The sequence below is a fragment of the Acanthopagrus latus genome, chromosome 9 (assembly GCF_904848185.1).
Source record: "Acanthopagrus latus isolate v.2019 chromosome 9, fAcaLat1.1, whole genome shotgun sequence".
Taxonomy (NCBI): domain Eukaryota; kingdom Metazoa; phylum Chordata; class Actinopteri; order Spariformes; family Sparidae; genus Acanthopagrus; species Acanthopagrus latus.
Genome location: NC_051047.1, coordinates 23,938,663 through 23,954,262, shown reverse-complemented (window position 1 = coordinate 23,954,262; position 15,600 = coordinate 23,938,663). Strand labels below are relative to the sequence as shown.

Genomic DNA, 15,600 nt, shown 5'->3' with positions numbered 1-15,600 from the left:
AGAAGGTTAATTGTGGGAGTGTGTAGGTTGGGCCGTGGAACTGAACAAACACCAGCGCTCTGTGATTCATGGCACACAACAGAATAGCAACTCCTTAAAGCCGCCCACTCTTTTTCTTCCAGCTAATGGAGAGGCTGGAGTGCTTTTTTGGACGAGCTGCTCAGTCTCATTTTCTCCCCTCACAGTTTGCATCCAGGATATCGCAGTGCTGTTGTTTTTAAAGGACTACTGAATTGTGGTATAGAACAGAGGTTGTATGGCGTCATGAGAAGAGAGGAGGGCGTGACTGTAGAAGAGAGTCCAGGCTGCGTCTCGAGCCAACTCAGCCAGCTGATAGTTCATACTTGGCATTAGCATGTGTCTCTGATATCTACAAGTAATCTGTTGCCGTTTTATTCACAATCCATTTTATCACTGAGCAAAAACAAACATTTGCTTTTCGGCATGCAGCCAGAGAGGAGTGAGACGACTGTTTAATACCTCGCTTTGGCCACTTTAACCTCGCTAGTTATTTTTCTTGAGTTTATCTGTTATCTGAAACTCTGTGTGGGAGATCTCCCGTCCTGCGTCCTCACTACATGTATTGTTCGTACTTGTATTCAACAGTATTTGGAGATGCCAGCTTGTGTTCACACAAGAAGCATTTTTGTGTGTCAGTTGTAGTGTTTTAGGTCGACTCAGTTCTTTTCCTTTTTCCAACAGATTTTTGTACACATGCAAATATATACACACTGAGCCATAGACTGTGTGTATATATAGAGAGAGCAATATTGATATCAGGTAGTAAAACAATCTGATAATGATGAAGTGATATGCACTTTTGAGGTGATCTCTCCGATGTGATGAGATATTTTTGAGTTTAATTATAACATTTATTGTAAGCTACACTAGGAATGTCATTATGATCTATCCCAAGCATCTTTGTCTGCATTACATTCTCTAAAAAAGATTTTTCCTATTGACACATACTGGACAACATGTATGTTGATGCTGTTATATTGGTGGCCAACCTGACCTACCAACCAAGTCAGGAGTGAGACTGAAAAATCAATTATCTTTTAAAACAAGTTGTACAAATAAGTAATAAGTAAAAAAAAAAAAATAATAAAAGAATAAAAAAGTAAAAGCCTTTGACGCATTTGGACATTCCATCATATGGGCTAAGAGCGTTTACAGCTGGTAGTTACGTCATTTCTTCTCGAGGCAGAGTCATAGATAGTTCAAAAATTTACCTGTAGTCAACTTACCAATCTTTTTCGATAACAGTGTGATAACTCTGTGCCAATAAACAGACCTGTTTCCAATAACAATAAAATGCTGTTTCCCTCTAATTTCAGTTCATTTCAAAGTGACAGGTAGGTGCAAACTGCACTGACATATTTGAGCTGGTCACACAGCTTGAAGCTAATTTTCAAATTCCTTCCTCATAGCAACATTATGTAGAAATTGGCATGTTGTGGCTCCCCCGCAGTTTGTGAGTGCAGCATCACCATCATAAATACAAATCCCAGGTCTGCAAGAAGGTGTTATTTTAAGGTTTTTTTTAAAAAAAGTTACATAATGTTGCTTTAAAGAAAAAAAAGAAGAATTAATGAGAGGAAATGGTGTTTAACTTGGCTACAGTCTGACACTTTTTTTTTTTTTTATCTCGTTTAGTTCGTCAACACCAAGCGCCACACATCAAGAGAGAATATCCAGACGGACACACTTGCATTAACTTTGTTTATTTTAAAAAACTGACCACTCTCAAGTATTGCTGCAGGCCTAACCACAAGCACACCCTGAGTGTTGGAGAACCTGCTAAAGCCATCATCTTCTGGGCACTCAGACATTCAGAACAGTTGTACAAATCATTTGAGTCTACTGTTCTCATTAGCGATGTACAGTAAACCTTACAACTTAAAGTGAGAGTCATAGTTTTGTGTAACAGTGTTTTTTGTTGCATTGTTACTTGCAAAACAAAACTCATGCATAAGTTGTTCATTTCAGTCCAATCTGTCTGATGGCAAAACAATTCAAATGGCAATCTTAACTTCAAGGCAAACAAAGCAAGTGTAAATAAAAGCAATCAATTGATAAGGTAGCTAAATGGTAAGCTCTGAATCTGTTTGTGTATCTGCCTTGTTTTGTGTATGTGCCTTGGTGAGGCTGGTATCTGTGCATCCCCCTGCCTCTTGTTCCAGCCCTGCAGACAGCCCGAGCTATAAATGAGTTCTTGGAATCGTAAAAAACCACATGGCCTTGTTCCATGTGGATCTTGGAATCAGAGCAAAACAAACAGAACAATAACACGGGATCACATTAATAAAAAGTCGGTCATTGCGACCCACCAGTCCAACATCTTGTGGAACATGAAGACACTGACCTCCGCAGACAAATGGCCTGTGCAGGAACATAATAGGCCTTAGTTAGAACACTGTGGAACATATGGGACATTTTATTAACCCTTGAATATTTCTACGTATGAGCAAAGCATCGCAATGTGCCAAAACTGTTGAAGGAGCTAACAACTCTGCTGGAGCTCGATCTTGTTTAATATAAGAAATGCACGGAGGCTTAATCTAATAACTGAAGTCTATTGACCTGCACTGTGCCCACCAGTGATTCAGAGTTACAGTAACGCTGCCATTACAGCTGGTAAGGATTCAGGAATCTAAAGACACCTCAGCAGGGCGGATGCTTTTTGCTGTCACGGAGGTTTGTACTCAGAACTTTCAGCTTGAAGGACGCTCTCGTTACTCACAACACCGCCCTGCTTCAAAAATAAGGAATTGGATCAGGGGGTTTGCTTCTTGGGTTTCAGCTGCCTGCTGAGCGTCGGCCTCAGCAGGAGTTTGGAGGAGGTCACTGGATGGGTGCCATAGGGAGCTGAAAATTTGAAAATAGGCAGGAGGCAGGGAGCGTCAATTGCCTTAGCCCTGCAGGACACAACTCTCACCCTGGCCCCGTCACTGGTACACATCTGAAAATGGTTACCCTCACACCTCTTCCAGCAGGGTCAGCCTGGGCCAAAGGATCAGATAATAAAGGGAAGTGGAGTAATCATTTGAAGTCGGGAGGGAGGAAACTATTGTTACACAGCAGCTGCACAGAGTACAGTACCTATGTAGGTCCTCAAAGCCTGGAAGGTATGGAGGTATGTGATGAATTATAATCACACACAGGTTTTATGAAAACTCTTCATTCCTAATATTAAACAAACCATAGTCTCAAATAAAAGTCCAAAAACAACTAGGAGTTTTGATATTTTACTGAGGGGAAACCTTGAATGGAAAAACTGAAAGACATCATGACTGAAATGAAAGAGCTGTGCGGGGACGGCTCATTAGCAGAAGATGGCTTTGATAAAGCGACGAACAACACGAACGTAGATGTCGACCTGCTAAGAATAGACTGAGAGTTCTTGAACCGGTTGGCTCTTTGGCGGCAAGTGATGTCAGCTGTTTGAACAAAGGCAGATCGTTCGGTTGTGTGCAGCTTTGATAACTGATAGCGGAGGAAAAAAAAGAGAGGCTAAAATGTCCCTGATCAGATCAGAATGGCAGGAAGCAAGTGTTTTTATCATAATCTCAGCAAAGGTCTCTGTAATGGACTTGGAATGTAGCTGGGAAACGTCAGCGCAGAGTTGAGCTAGAGGGAGAGATAAAAGGAGAACGTTTCTTGTAAATATATATATATTTCGTTTTACTAAAAAAGACAATGACCTCTGATGGCAAAAGCAATCGGAAGAAGAAACAGAAATTGTGGACACTGTGGCCTCACCAACCAGGTTGAACATCAAGGCAGACCAGGGAAACAAGTTGGATTAATGTGGTGCTTGTTTGAATGTGTCCACTGAGCGGGTTATTTCTAGAGGTTATATTTTAGCTTGTGCATGTGTGTGTTGGCTGACTGTGAATGGAGCGAATGAGTAGGCTCAGGCATGGGACCACAGCTGGATTAGCTGGTCAGCTGTGCTTTTGTTTACGAAGCTTCCAACTGCCTGAGGGTTTGTATCGTCTGGAAGTGTCCTGAACCCCGGACGTCACCATATTTATCTAACTGTTGCATATACTGTAGCTTAAATCATGAATTATGTGTCGAATGATAATCCAGTTTGTTTTGCTGGACGGATGGATGAGTTGCTATATTGAAATGCTTCAAATCCTGTTAACCATATATATTGTTTTAATAGAATATAAGGCCCACCTTCCCTAATCTTGTTAATTATATAGCTTGTGCTTTTTTTTTGTGGCCGTCTAAAGAGGCAGATTTTGGCAGCCCTCACAGTGGAACCAAAACATCCTAAAGCTGTTCTTTATATCCATCACCTCCTGTGTAGCTTTTACTTCCAGTGTTTTACTGCTCGCTAGTGTGAGAAATCTATCTGTGCTTTTATTGGCAGGTTAAGACAAGCTCGGCTATAATGAGCATTAGGTTTCCTTTGAAAGCAGCTCAAATTAGCTGGGAAAGAGGGATGAAAATTGCTGAATGGACTTTACAGGCTCTTTTTATTCACCCCCATCACTGTAGTACGTAATCATGAAGTCTTTTTAGTTAAATAGCTCATGAATGATGCATTGGCGACTACACTAGTCAACTCTGGACTCAAGTCTAATTGATGATTGCTTGCAAACAGATGTTGGGACCAGTTTGAATCACGGTTGTTAGCAATTATATGATAAACAACAGGCTAATATGCTAATTGTTACCAGCTGTTAATGATGTTATTCGGTGTGTTTACACTCCAGTTACAGTAAGATGCTCGACTTCACCTGTCCCCCCTTGGGCATGACTGTTCACCACCACCCTCTGACTACAAGGCAAGCCCACACCCCTTTCCGAAAAGGTTGCCTGCTTTGCACAATACACGTCATTACCTTGTTCAGTTAGCGTAACATAATCAACCGGTTTTAGTGACTGCCAACATATGCACATGGACACAACAGTAAACAATGGATGCCTTGTGCACTTTTCATTCGCTGAACAAGTGGATTTCCTCCTCTTTCCACTGTTTTGGTTTCAGCCTCCCTCAGGAATGTTTTTACCGGGCACATTCCTCACTCTCAGCTCATGGCTTTCCATGGTGTCTCGGTTTTGTTGGCTGGGACCTCGTGCGTTGGACGGCTGTGTCACACTGAGAAAAAGACCTCAGAAATCAGCCCACATGGTTACAGCAAACCATCTTGCTCTCTCTCAAAGATGGCTGCACATCTGATGGCATGGAGATGCAAGAAGTGCAGGCACAGCCAGGACCACAAACTTAAATAAACAGAGACGTCGCTCTGGATGATGTGGCTGACAAATGTGTGCTTGTGTATAGTGCACATGCACATCCGTGTGCGTGCATTTGTGTGTTTGCCATACCTGCCAGGTGGAGGCCCCTGGAGTACCCTGACAAGAGCCATTAAAGTTTATAAGCGTGAGGCCCAGCTGTCAATCAAGCTGACAGGCTGCCCCCATCCAACTCTGCTCTTAAATGAACCCCACGAGATCCCCAGAGAACCTCTGACCCTGCTCTGACAGGGAGCTGGGTTAGTATGGACTGGGAAGGGCTGAACTGGGACTGGCTGGGGTTATGGTGAAAAGTTGGCAGCTGTAGCCTGAAGGTTGGAGAAAAAGGTTTTGACGGAAAGATTGATGGTTTGTGTCCCCAGACTGGCTGGGAAAACTTCGAGATGGGATTGATGAATAAGTGCTGCTGACATTTTCAAGGAGATGAGCTCCTTAGTTTGAGTGCAGCTCTTCAGTTGGGCAATCAGACCAAACATTGCCCTGCGTTAATGAACTCAAGGGGCTGTGTTACTGTGGCTGTGTCTCTTCACAGTTACACAGTAGACAGAAGATGACTACATCATCCAACACAACAAAACACTTAAAAGACCCTCCAGTTGAAATGGGCCATACTCTCACATCACACATTTGTGATGTGAACATGATTTGGGTTTCATACCTTAAGCCGGAGAGGAAGGTTGGTGGTGTTAGGCAATAAGCCTGCCAAGCCAGTGACGGCAGTTTGAGACTGTGTTACAACATTTCTAAGTGTGACACCACTGGAGATTTGTAAGGAGACCTCAGGACAATTTCCATCTGTGTTTGTGGCAACAAAAACCAGATGTTTTCGATGAGACCTTGGGACATCTCCAGCTGTGTTTGCGGCGACCAAAACAGGTTTTTAAGCCAAACTTTGAACTTTGCCTAACGCTAACCAAGTGGGTTTTGTCCCTCAACCTAACCAGACCAGAAGCTCAGTGTTGTTACAACATAAAATAGAAAATTGAACCTAAAGAATTATAATGCTGCCACCATGTTTGTTGTTTGCAGAGATCCACATTGCCAATATTTATTCTTGCGATTGGGTTGTGCGTCCAGTGCTATATATACTACAAAAAGCAAGTTGTTTTTCATACGATGATAAAATGATAGCTATTAGTGGTTTCTTCTAAGCATCATACTCTTTGAATATCATATTACATGAAATTATCTCATATGTCTAGTTGTGTTAAATCACGTTACAGCAAAAATGCTCATTTTGAGAGCCAACCCACGCTTTGTATGTTAACAGAACAGTGGAGGGCTTTATCTTTTCCCTCCTGATTGCACTAAGAAAACAGAGGTTGGGTTTGAGTGATTACATGGATAAACTATTGAACTTCAGAGCAGCTGATACAGTCACAAAACAAAATATGCATTTACTTCCTAAGTTGCCTGTCGTCTGTGTTAAGCAAATGATGCACAAAGAGAAGCCTACACTTGCAAAATTATAAATAACCCATTGTAAATATTTGTGCACAAACTATACTGTATGTATACGTGTTACCTCTGTCCGTCCCTGTATGCTGTATGATGTAGCCTGTCGTGCCACAGCAGGATTAAAGTATCCCTCTCCCCAGACTGCCTCTTCCCTCAGCCCCCGCGGACCCCTCCCACTCTCTATTTGTTTTAATTAAAAGAAAACTTCCAGCCTTGGCCAAGCGAGACCGGCCGACGATGACTTTTTCCTTTTTCTCTCTGACATTGAACTCCCAAATCTCTGGCCAAACCGTTTTTTTTTTCTTTTTCTTTTTGTCTCCATTTACATGTTCCTCAGTTGGTCCTTTATTCCGCTGGCGTTATGATTGAGCATAAAAAGGGATGCATGTCGTCTGTGTTGGAATGTGAGAGCTGAATGGGCCTGTTTGACAAAATAGGATGAGAAAGTGTCGTATGTGCAGTCAGCCAAAGGGGAAATTGAATCATTCCGGGTTGGGAAAGGCACATTGGGGAATAGCCCTGTTTCCTCTGAATTGTGGCTTGGAGAGTTTCATAGGCTTAGCCGCACTCCCCGAGGTGTGTGTGTGTGTGTGTACTTGAGTGTGTGCTTGAGTATGCGTGTATGTAAGCAAGCGATTTCCATGTGCATGCATCTGCGTACACCAGTATGTGTCCTTAGCGTGGGACACAGTACAAAGCACACATTGTAGTTTATGTCAAAAAGTAGCAGAGCTCCGGTTGAGTGGGAGGAGGTGTGTGCATCTGCAGGCTTAGTTTCTATTGTGTCAGCAGCTCGAGCCCGTTCCCCACCTCTTGGAGTGATTCAACACCGGGCTGTGGTCCACATTCAAAAGTGATCCTTTAAACCAGGAGGGAACCGCTTTAAGTGTGGTTTTGGTGCAGCGTTTCTGAACACCTGTCAGTCACATTCATAAAAACACATACCCAGCCGTACCCACTTTATTGAAGAAATGCCTGGAGACATTTAATGCGGTTGGCAGTGAACCTATGCCTACTGTGAACATCGGCTAAGTTGTATGCCAGTTTTATTTCAGCACAAGTGTCTTAAATAATCTCAAAGATGTGTATAGTGGCTACAGGAAATTGTGCACCGCCATTCTGTTTTTATTTTCTTTTGCTTTTGTTATTGAAAGTTTAGCAGGGAATGTGTTTCAGTGTTATTTTTTGTTTGTTTCAGTTGGACCCCATTCCTGACGAGGTGCTGCAGCAGAGACCTAATGCCAACGCTGTCCACTCTATGGAGAAAGTTATCGAAGCTCACAGTGAGTGAATCATTCACACGTACGCACGACATGCATCAGCATCTGAGAGCATGTACAGTATCTGACTGAATGGTATTAGGTATTTAGATTGATGGTTATACTTATATTTTGCGCTTGTTTAGATGTTATTAATAGTAAAAACAACATTTGTTGAGCAAATAAGAGTTTTGATCTCTCCTGTGGTCCAGTGACCAGACTTTTACCCTCTCGTTGTCTTTTACAGGTAAATACTGGCGCTCGCTGCAGCGCTCTGCCTCCACACTCGGCTGCTCGCTGAGCGAAGCCCTTCAGCGAGACACAGAGGAAGCAGAGACCGTCTCCGCTATGGCCTCACTGTCTGTCGCCAACAAGCACATTGGAAAGAGGTACATGGTGAATCTTCTTGTACATTTAAAGTAAAGTGAAAATGCTCAACATCTATTTGATCCACCCCTCTGAAACCTCAGCTGATGCTGCCAACCTCAGGGTGATGACGAGTGTTCAGGCGACAATGTGTTGCATGTTGAGCTTTAGTTGTGCTGGTAGGTAGATTTCTTCACCTCAAGGTGGTTTTTTGCCCTCTTTCCAATTGTTGAGCAAGGCTAAGTTAAACTAAGCTTTAACTAAACTTACTGTCCAGCTATGAAAGTGGTCTTCTCGTCAGACTGTTGTCAAAAAAGAAAATAAGTTTACTTTCCAACCTGCCGTACTGTTACAGTACTATTTTGTCATGACAACAATGAATCCTATGACCTACATGTAATCCAAACAGTGATGGTGCCACAAATAATTTACACCAACACTGCAGCTTTTTGTCTCTCTGTGTCTGATATTACAACCACGTTCATGGTGCTCTTTTCCTCAGGGCTGAAGAGGAACCGATGGAAGAAGAAGCTCCCATGTAAAGAAGAACATCCCGAGCCTTTGACCACTGAGACCAGGTCTTCATCTTTTTTGACAGTGTCCTCATCCAGTCCGTGTCAATACAAAAGCCACTCTCATGTCTCACCTCTGCCATATTCTGGCATGTTATTGTGGGAGAGAACATGCAGAGCTGACAACAGTGGCGCTCAAAGGAACACTGAGGATGAGCGACGCATTCACTGATCAGCAGTGCACAGACTGATCAGGACCGATGTGTTGCATCGTCTCTTGAAGACCTTGGATTATAAGAGGGTTGACTCAACAATCCCACAGTGACAACCTCGAGTGCCAGTGCTTTTAAAACACTAGACAAGAAGTACTTTTGAATGCCAGTCGGAACCATACGCAGACTATCATCCTCTTTTCTTATTATTCTGTTCTTTCTGTGCTTCATCGTCTCACTTTCTGATGTGATTGTGACTCTGCACTACGGATGAATCATTCCTGCTCTTTTATGATATCCGGACGAATGGAACAAAACATTTTCTTGCAGCTTTTTAACGCGGTTGAAGGCTACAGATGAGAAAGGTCAGCACGTGTTCTGGATCCAAACTGACTGATAGTGAAAGACTGTGCGTTTGTGCCTTTTTTTTTCTTTCAAACCTGGTGGATTTTCTGTTGAACTCTTCGAGAGCTTTGCCTTAAAAAACAGGTTTGGGAACGAGGCCTCTTCTCCCCCAACCCCTTAAACATTTCTATCCTGGCAAGACATCCGATGCCTGCATGTTGTTGGCACATAGACTGGCGGACCTTGGCATGTTTACCTATAATTCTCTGCAAGCAACCTACTGTCTCTCCCTGTACCTCCACATTTCCTCCCCCCCCACTCATTTTTAAAAAAAATCTCAACCTAGAAGGTAGTTCCCAGCCACAAGTTGAAAGTGGTTCATTTTAAAAGGAAGTTTAAAGGTACGTAGCCAGAGAACACGTCTTGGACGGGCGTCTGATTTCCCTGTTTTATTTTTAGTATTAATTTATCAACCATCTTAGCTACATACACATTCACATTCAACCCGCGAGCAGTTTTAAGTCATCAATTAACACAACACTGGTGTCTTCGCACTGGTTTTCTCCAGCTCCCTCCCACAGTCCAGACAAGCGGCGCACATGCAAACTTGAACCATTAAAAACAATAATCTAAAATGCAACTAATGGAGGTTGAAGAGTCGTGTATCGCACCTCGATAGCACCATATGACGGTCTGTCAGCAAAACAATGATGAAAACAGCTGAGTTAAGACATGTACATTAATCATCAATATAACCACACTCGAAAGCTGCATTTGATCGATAATTTGTTCAGGCTAGAAAAAATAAGGCCCAAACCTTCAGCCACAACAGAACAATAAGGATTCATAACAACAGGGCATTACAGACCGCCTCACCGTGACTCCACACCAACAACAACTGTCACTTCTCATCGTTTATTTGTATGTTGAGCTATGTGACATATTCAGTTCTAACTGTAACATTTAAAGACGTATGGCTGTATACAGTATGCAGGTGCTGATTTCATTTTCTGTGTTGTGCTGCTTTGTGACAAACAAACATAGCTACAAACATGAGATATTAAGCTTATAAAGCATAAAAACAATATACTGATGACTATCCTGCCACATCCCTAAATAAAGTACGAGTACCATAACACTACAGATTTAAAATACATCAACAAAATCATGCAGCGACTGCAGTATAATTACTGTGACAGGCAGAGGCGGGATGGTTTTGGTTGTTGCTGTAACATCCTGAGCAACTCCTCTTTTCTGCAGCGATGTGTTTGTGAGGACAGTGAAAAGTTTTCTCAATGCTCACAGTTAATTTTCAGTGGATGCAGCGATTATAAATCAGTCTCATTTTACTCCAAGTTTTACTCCAAATGTAACAGGACTAATGAAAAAAAAAAACCCACTCATTTTAATCACACTGTGTGCAGTCAGACAAAGATGAAGCCAAAGCAGCGACCGACTTTTATCTCTGGAGTTCAGCCTCTTCAGCCTTTACATACGAATCCACTCGCTTCTTTTTTTTGGCAGAATAATGTGGGTTAAAGACAAATTAATCTCACATGGGCCAATTTGTTGAACCAGCCCTCTCTTTAAGACAACCGTGTCTCCGTGGTAACAGTGACCGTACCACCTGGGATTTTTTTTTTCCAGTGCCACACAGCCTCCCACAGCTGGTTCAACATCTTTAGCCACCTTGTTAAGCACATCTGCTGCCCAAATGTCAGGTGCTGTGAGGCAGGTGTGTGTGTGTGTGTGTGTGTGTGTGTGTATGTGTGTGTGCCCATCTGTTCACAGACAGTGAAGCACAAGCTGCTCTGTATAAATATTCAAGTGTATACACATATTTTTATAGTTGTCTTTTTGTGGGATGAGGCCGTGCATGTTGAGTGTCTTTGCTACTTTAAATAGCACATGTAGCTCCGATTCTGAACCCTCTCACAGGGGTTGGGATAGTTTATAAATAGTTTGGGTTCTTCACCAACGAGGAACTCCACTCAGAGCCGAACCCGACTAGCCAGACTATACAACACACCAGCCAGCAGCCTAGTTGTAGTCAGATTCGGTCGTCCATTTTGTAGGTGAAACACCAGAAAAGAGAGGCCGGATCACTATGTTACTGAATCTCACCTCGGTGCCAGACTGTGGTGACAGCTGTATTGAAGTCTGTGAGAGATGTATGGAGAAACGCACTAAAACCCAACACGTCTGTGTCGTGTGAAACAGCAGTACAGCCGACACTGCAGCATGGCACCAAAGCAAGATGCAGTGACGTAAAAACCCTCGTCCTTCTTCTTTTTCGGTTCCTCGCCTGTAACCGTTCTTTCAACTTGTCGTGGGCCGACTACCTTCTCTCCCCTTATGTTCCATCTACGAGCTCAGTCACGTTCAATGTATATTTTCAGCAGACAGGAAACAGAGTGCTGTGTTTTGTTTACTCTTGTTTACTGTACATAGGACATCGATCTGCCGAGTATTCCTGCCACACACATTCATTCATCAGTGACTACTTTTGTTTATTCCTCCTGTCATCCGCCTTTTTGTTTCTGGTTGCGCTCTCCTTTCAGTGGATGCCAGTGACTTCTCTTTGAACGACTTTGTGTTATTCTTGTTGTCTTCGCTGACTCTCCCCTCTCAGTCTCTCTGTTACATTGTAAAGCTGACATACTTCCCGGCAGGTGAGGGATCAGACTCTGTTTTTAGTGGACACGACACGACTGTGTTTTCTGGGTTTCGGGGGGGTTTTGTGGGAGGGTCGGGATGCAAATGTTTCTACTTTGTATAATGACGGGCAATTGTGTATTTACTGTTTGTTCATAGTAGATTTATATATGAAAAGAAATGAGTATATTATATATATATATATCTATACATAATGAAATACTATGACCTTGTTTTTGAAGTTGGTATTGAAAAATGAAACTTTTCATGGGTCTTGCGTACAGTCGGCCCTCGTTACTGAAGGCGCCGCGCACTGTCCTCAGTTACAGTTAGTTACATGTCGAGTAGCATTTGACTGGTTGTCTTTCTGTCTTTCAACACTGATGATAGTTCTTGGCTTAATTCGTCCCATCAGTGGGTGTGCCATTGCCCTCCACTCAGTCTCATGCGCATCATCGTACCATCCCACAATTTTTTAGGTTTCCCCGTATTGAGAATGTGAGACTGAAATTCAAAGTGACCAATGTGGATTTGATTTGGAACATGGCCGTGTCTGTTCCTCGACTTTAAATCCCCTCTGATTGGGTTTTTACAAATGATTTCACAAAATCATCTCTTACTGACCAACTGTCTTCAGTTTTAATTTAAATCAACATTCCTTTAAATTCATCTAGTTCTCATTTGTAGGCTCATTCATCAGCTAAGTGCTGCCTCTGGGTTTCAGCCCGCCAGACTGTTGGATCCCTGCAGGAGCCCACTCACTTATTAAGACCAGTGTTTTTATAGGGCTGCATATCAAACCTCAATACTTTCATGGCACCAACCACATCTCCTCGATACTATCGAGTATCGAAAAATGTCTTCTCATTCGATACCAGATTTCCATTCTTGAGGAGTTCGATGACCACAGTGATCCCATAAACATGCAGCATGCCTGTTCTGCTGAGATCTGATAGTGCTTTTGATTGGCTGTCTCGAGGCGTGCAGGGAAAACGCTGGGTTACGGCCAGAGTCAGGGCTCACAGCGTGTATTAGAATATAATTTAATACTGGTATCTAAAAAGCATCATTCAGGAGCCGGTATTGAAGTTAAGGTATCAGTACCGAAACATTTTCAACAACACACATGTACACTCGTACGTGCACATATGTGAAAAGAAAAAAGAAACTTCAGTCAACTGTTAATTCACTGTTATCAAACAAAATGCTTTATAAACCATTAATGTAAACTTTCATCTGATGTTCATGAGACTTTGTAAATGGTTAATAAACACTTTGTAGTTAATCTGTAAACATCACTGAAACAGCCGTTATCAGGTTGCAGCTTTCCAATATCTTAAGAAATGGTTTATGAAGTATTTCATTGTTTGTTAACAGTAAAATAACTGTTAACTGATGATTAATTAAATACAAACTGACTGTTTATTCATGATGGTTATTATAAAGAGTATATTTTCTCTTCTGATGCTGCATTTCCCTGCAGAATATGACCAGAGAGGACCAGTTTTTGGACTATTTGATTCATTTTCATCTTCTACTGCCTTGTAAATTAACAGAACAAAGTAAAATGAGTGGATGTAAATCACAGCTTGCAGTAAATTCTCTGCCATGAAGTAGATTTTACACTGAATACTGAAGAGATAATTGAGGTCTAATTCTTGATGGTATCGCATTTTTAGTTGTATTTAGTATGCCTTACATTCCTAGCTATGTACAAGAAACATGATTTCCTTTACATTCCCATTATTTATATCAGGCACGTTCACACTTTCTCCTCTATCCTTTGTCATTTTTGGGAGGATTTCTCTCCAGGAACATTTTCACATTTGATGTAAACAGAGGTATTTGTGGTTGAAATATGAAAATGCATTCAGACGGGCTTGTCCTGAGCGTCACCTTAACTTGCATACGCTGTCATCTCCGTGCGTGTCAACACACTTTTTTGATGAGATGCTTTTCGGTAACCCAGCCCAGAACATTCCCAGAACCTTCGCACAGCGGTGCCAGTCGTGGGGTTTCTACTGCTGAAAGCTTTGGTTTCTAAAAAGCAGCCAAAACTAGCACTGTCTGGCTACTCTGGCCGTCTGTCTTCTTCACTGTTAGTCTTAACACAATGTCCAGTAACAAAAAAATTTTTCCATTTTGTTATAATTTCCATTTAATAGGAGGGGGCATATCTTTTTGTTTTACCCTCATAGTTCAGTCCGGCCAGGTCCAGAACTGTTTATTTAGGCGGCCTGGTCCGACTCCACTCCATTCCTCTTTCCTCTCTGCATGATCCGTGTGTCCGCATGCACTGCCTACCTGTCTGTCTGTCTGTCTGTCTGTCTGTCTGTCTGTCTGTCTGTCTGTCTGTCTGTCTCATACTACATATCAGCACAAGGGATCGAGCACTGAAGGACGTTAGTACTTTCACTGTATCCAGACTGTCTTATCTCTTTTACTGCTTTTTTGTTCCTGCCTGGGAGGGAGGGGGAGGGGGTTTGGGTGCTTTCCATGTTGTGCTTTTACCTGCAGGACATGGAATCATCTCACACGGAAGACTTCAGTTGAATATTTTACAGAAAAAGGAGAAAAAAAAAGTATCTAGCACTTGTAACACAGACAATAGATTTTATTGTATTTATGTAGAAAGACAAATTGTTTTAGGGGAACGCTTTGTAAACTGCATCAACCGAATGAAAAACTTTCTTCTTCTTTTTTTTTTTTTGGTACCAGGCCAGATGTGACTTTGTTGGACTTATTTTCGGGGAAGACATTTTCATTCTTTGTCACATCTGGACTTATCAAAGGGCTCCATCCAGATGCCTGGTCATCGCTACAGTTGTCCATTCCACTAAACAAGCCAGTTATCGCTATGACCACTGTGGTTCAGAAACAAACAGTTCTAGGTTTACATAATGTATAAAATACATATCCTTTTTTTTTTTTTTTTTTTATCGGTTATGTTTTTGACTTGTTCCACCATTGTTACAGAAATAGTACATTTTTTTCTCGGGAACCTTTTGCTCTAACATGTTGTCTTTGACATCACAATATAAAGTATTGTTTTGGAAAAACTGCCCTGTCTGTTTTTTTTATGATAATTGGTAGTTTCATGTTTTGATAGCAAAGAAAAGGCTGATTCACTGTCGGGATGTTGAGGGATGTGCATGTGTTCTCACACACATGAATAAAGAAATAGCTATGTACTGTAACAGGAGTTAAAAGTGTGCATGCATAAAAAGGTTTGTCACACAAACATTTAACTTCTTTTAATTTGGTCAGGCTATATTTAGCTTTCTGTCCTGGAGCCTCATCAGAGGAACTTCCTAAGTCTGAAACAGTTTCTTCGCAGTTTAGGGTGACATTTAGGATTTCTGATGTTGACCAAATTAACTGCATTTAGGAAAAAAAATCCTGCTATTAGGCTACAGAACTGTACTAAGTGAAGAATTTCCCAAGGTAGGATGGCACTGACGATGTCGTAAATATAAATATCCTGACTACCAAAATAGAATAAACGCTGTTGGTAGCCTG

At 41.9% G+C, this 15,600-nt stretch overlaps 1 protein-coding gene across 7 annotated transcripts in view; it reads left to right on the top strand.

The window, feature by feature from the left end:
- hdac4 (histone deacetylase 4) overlaps positions 1 to 14,853 on the top strand; it is a 138,178-nt gene extending 123,325 nt beyond the window's left edge. For all 7 annotated transcript variants that reach the window (XM_037109490.1, XM_037109489.1, XM_037109491.1 and 4 more), the window contains 3 exons: positions 7,931 to 8,015; positions 8,239 to 8,380; positions 8,860 to 14,853. In XM_037109490.1, coding sequence (XP_036965385.1) covers positions 7,931 to 8,015; positions 8,239 to 8,380; positions 8,860 to 8,899 — 267 coding nt within the window. In that variant the 3' untranslated portion in view covers positions 8,900 to 14,853. The remainder of the gene's footprint in view (positions 1 to 7,930; positions 8,016 to 8,238; positions 8,381 to 8,859) is intronic.
- The last annotated feature ends 747 nt before the right edge of the window (positions 14,854 to 15,600 follow it).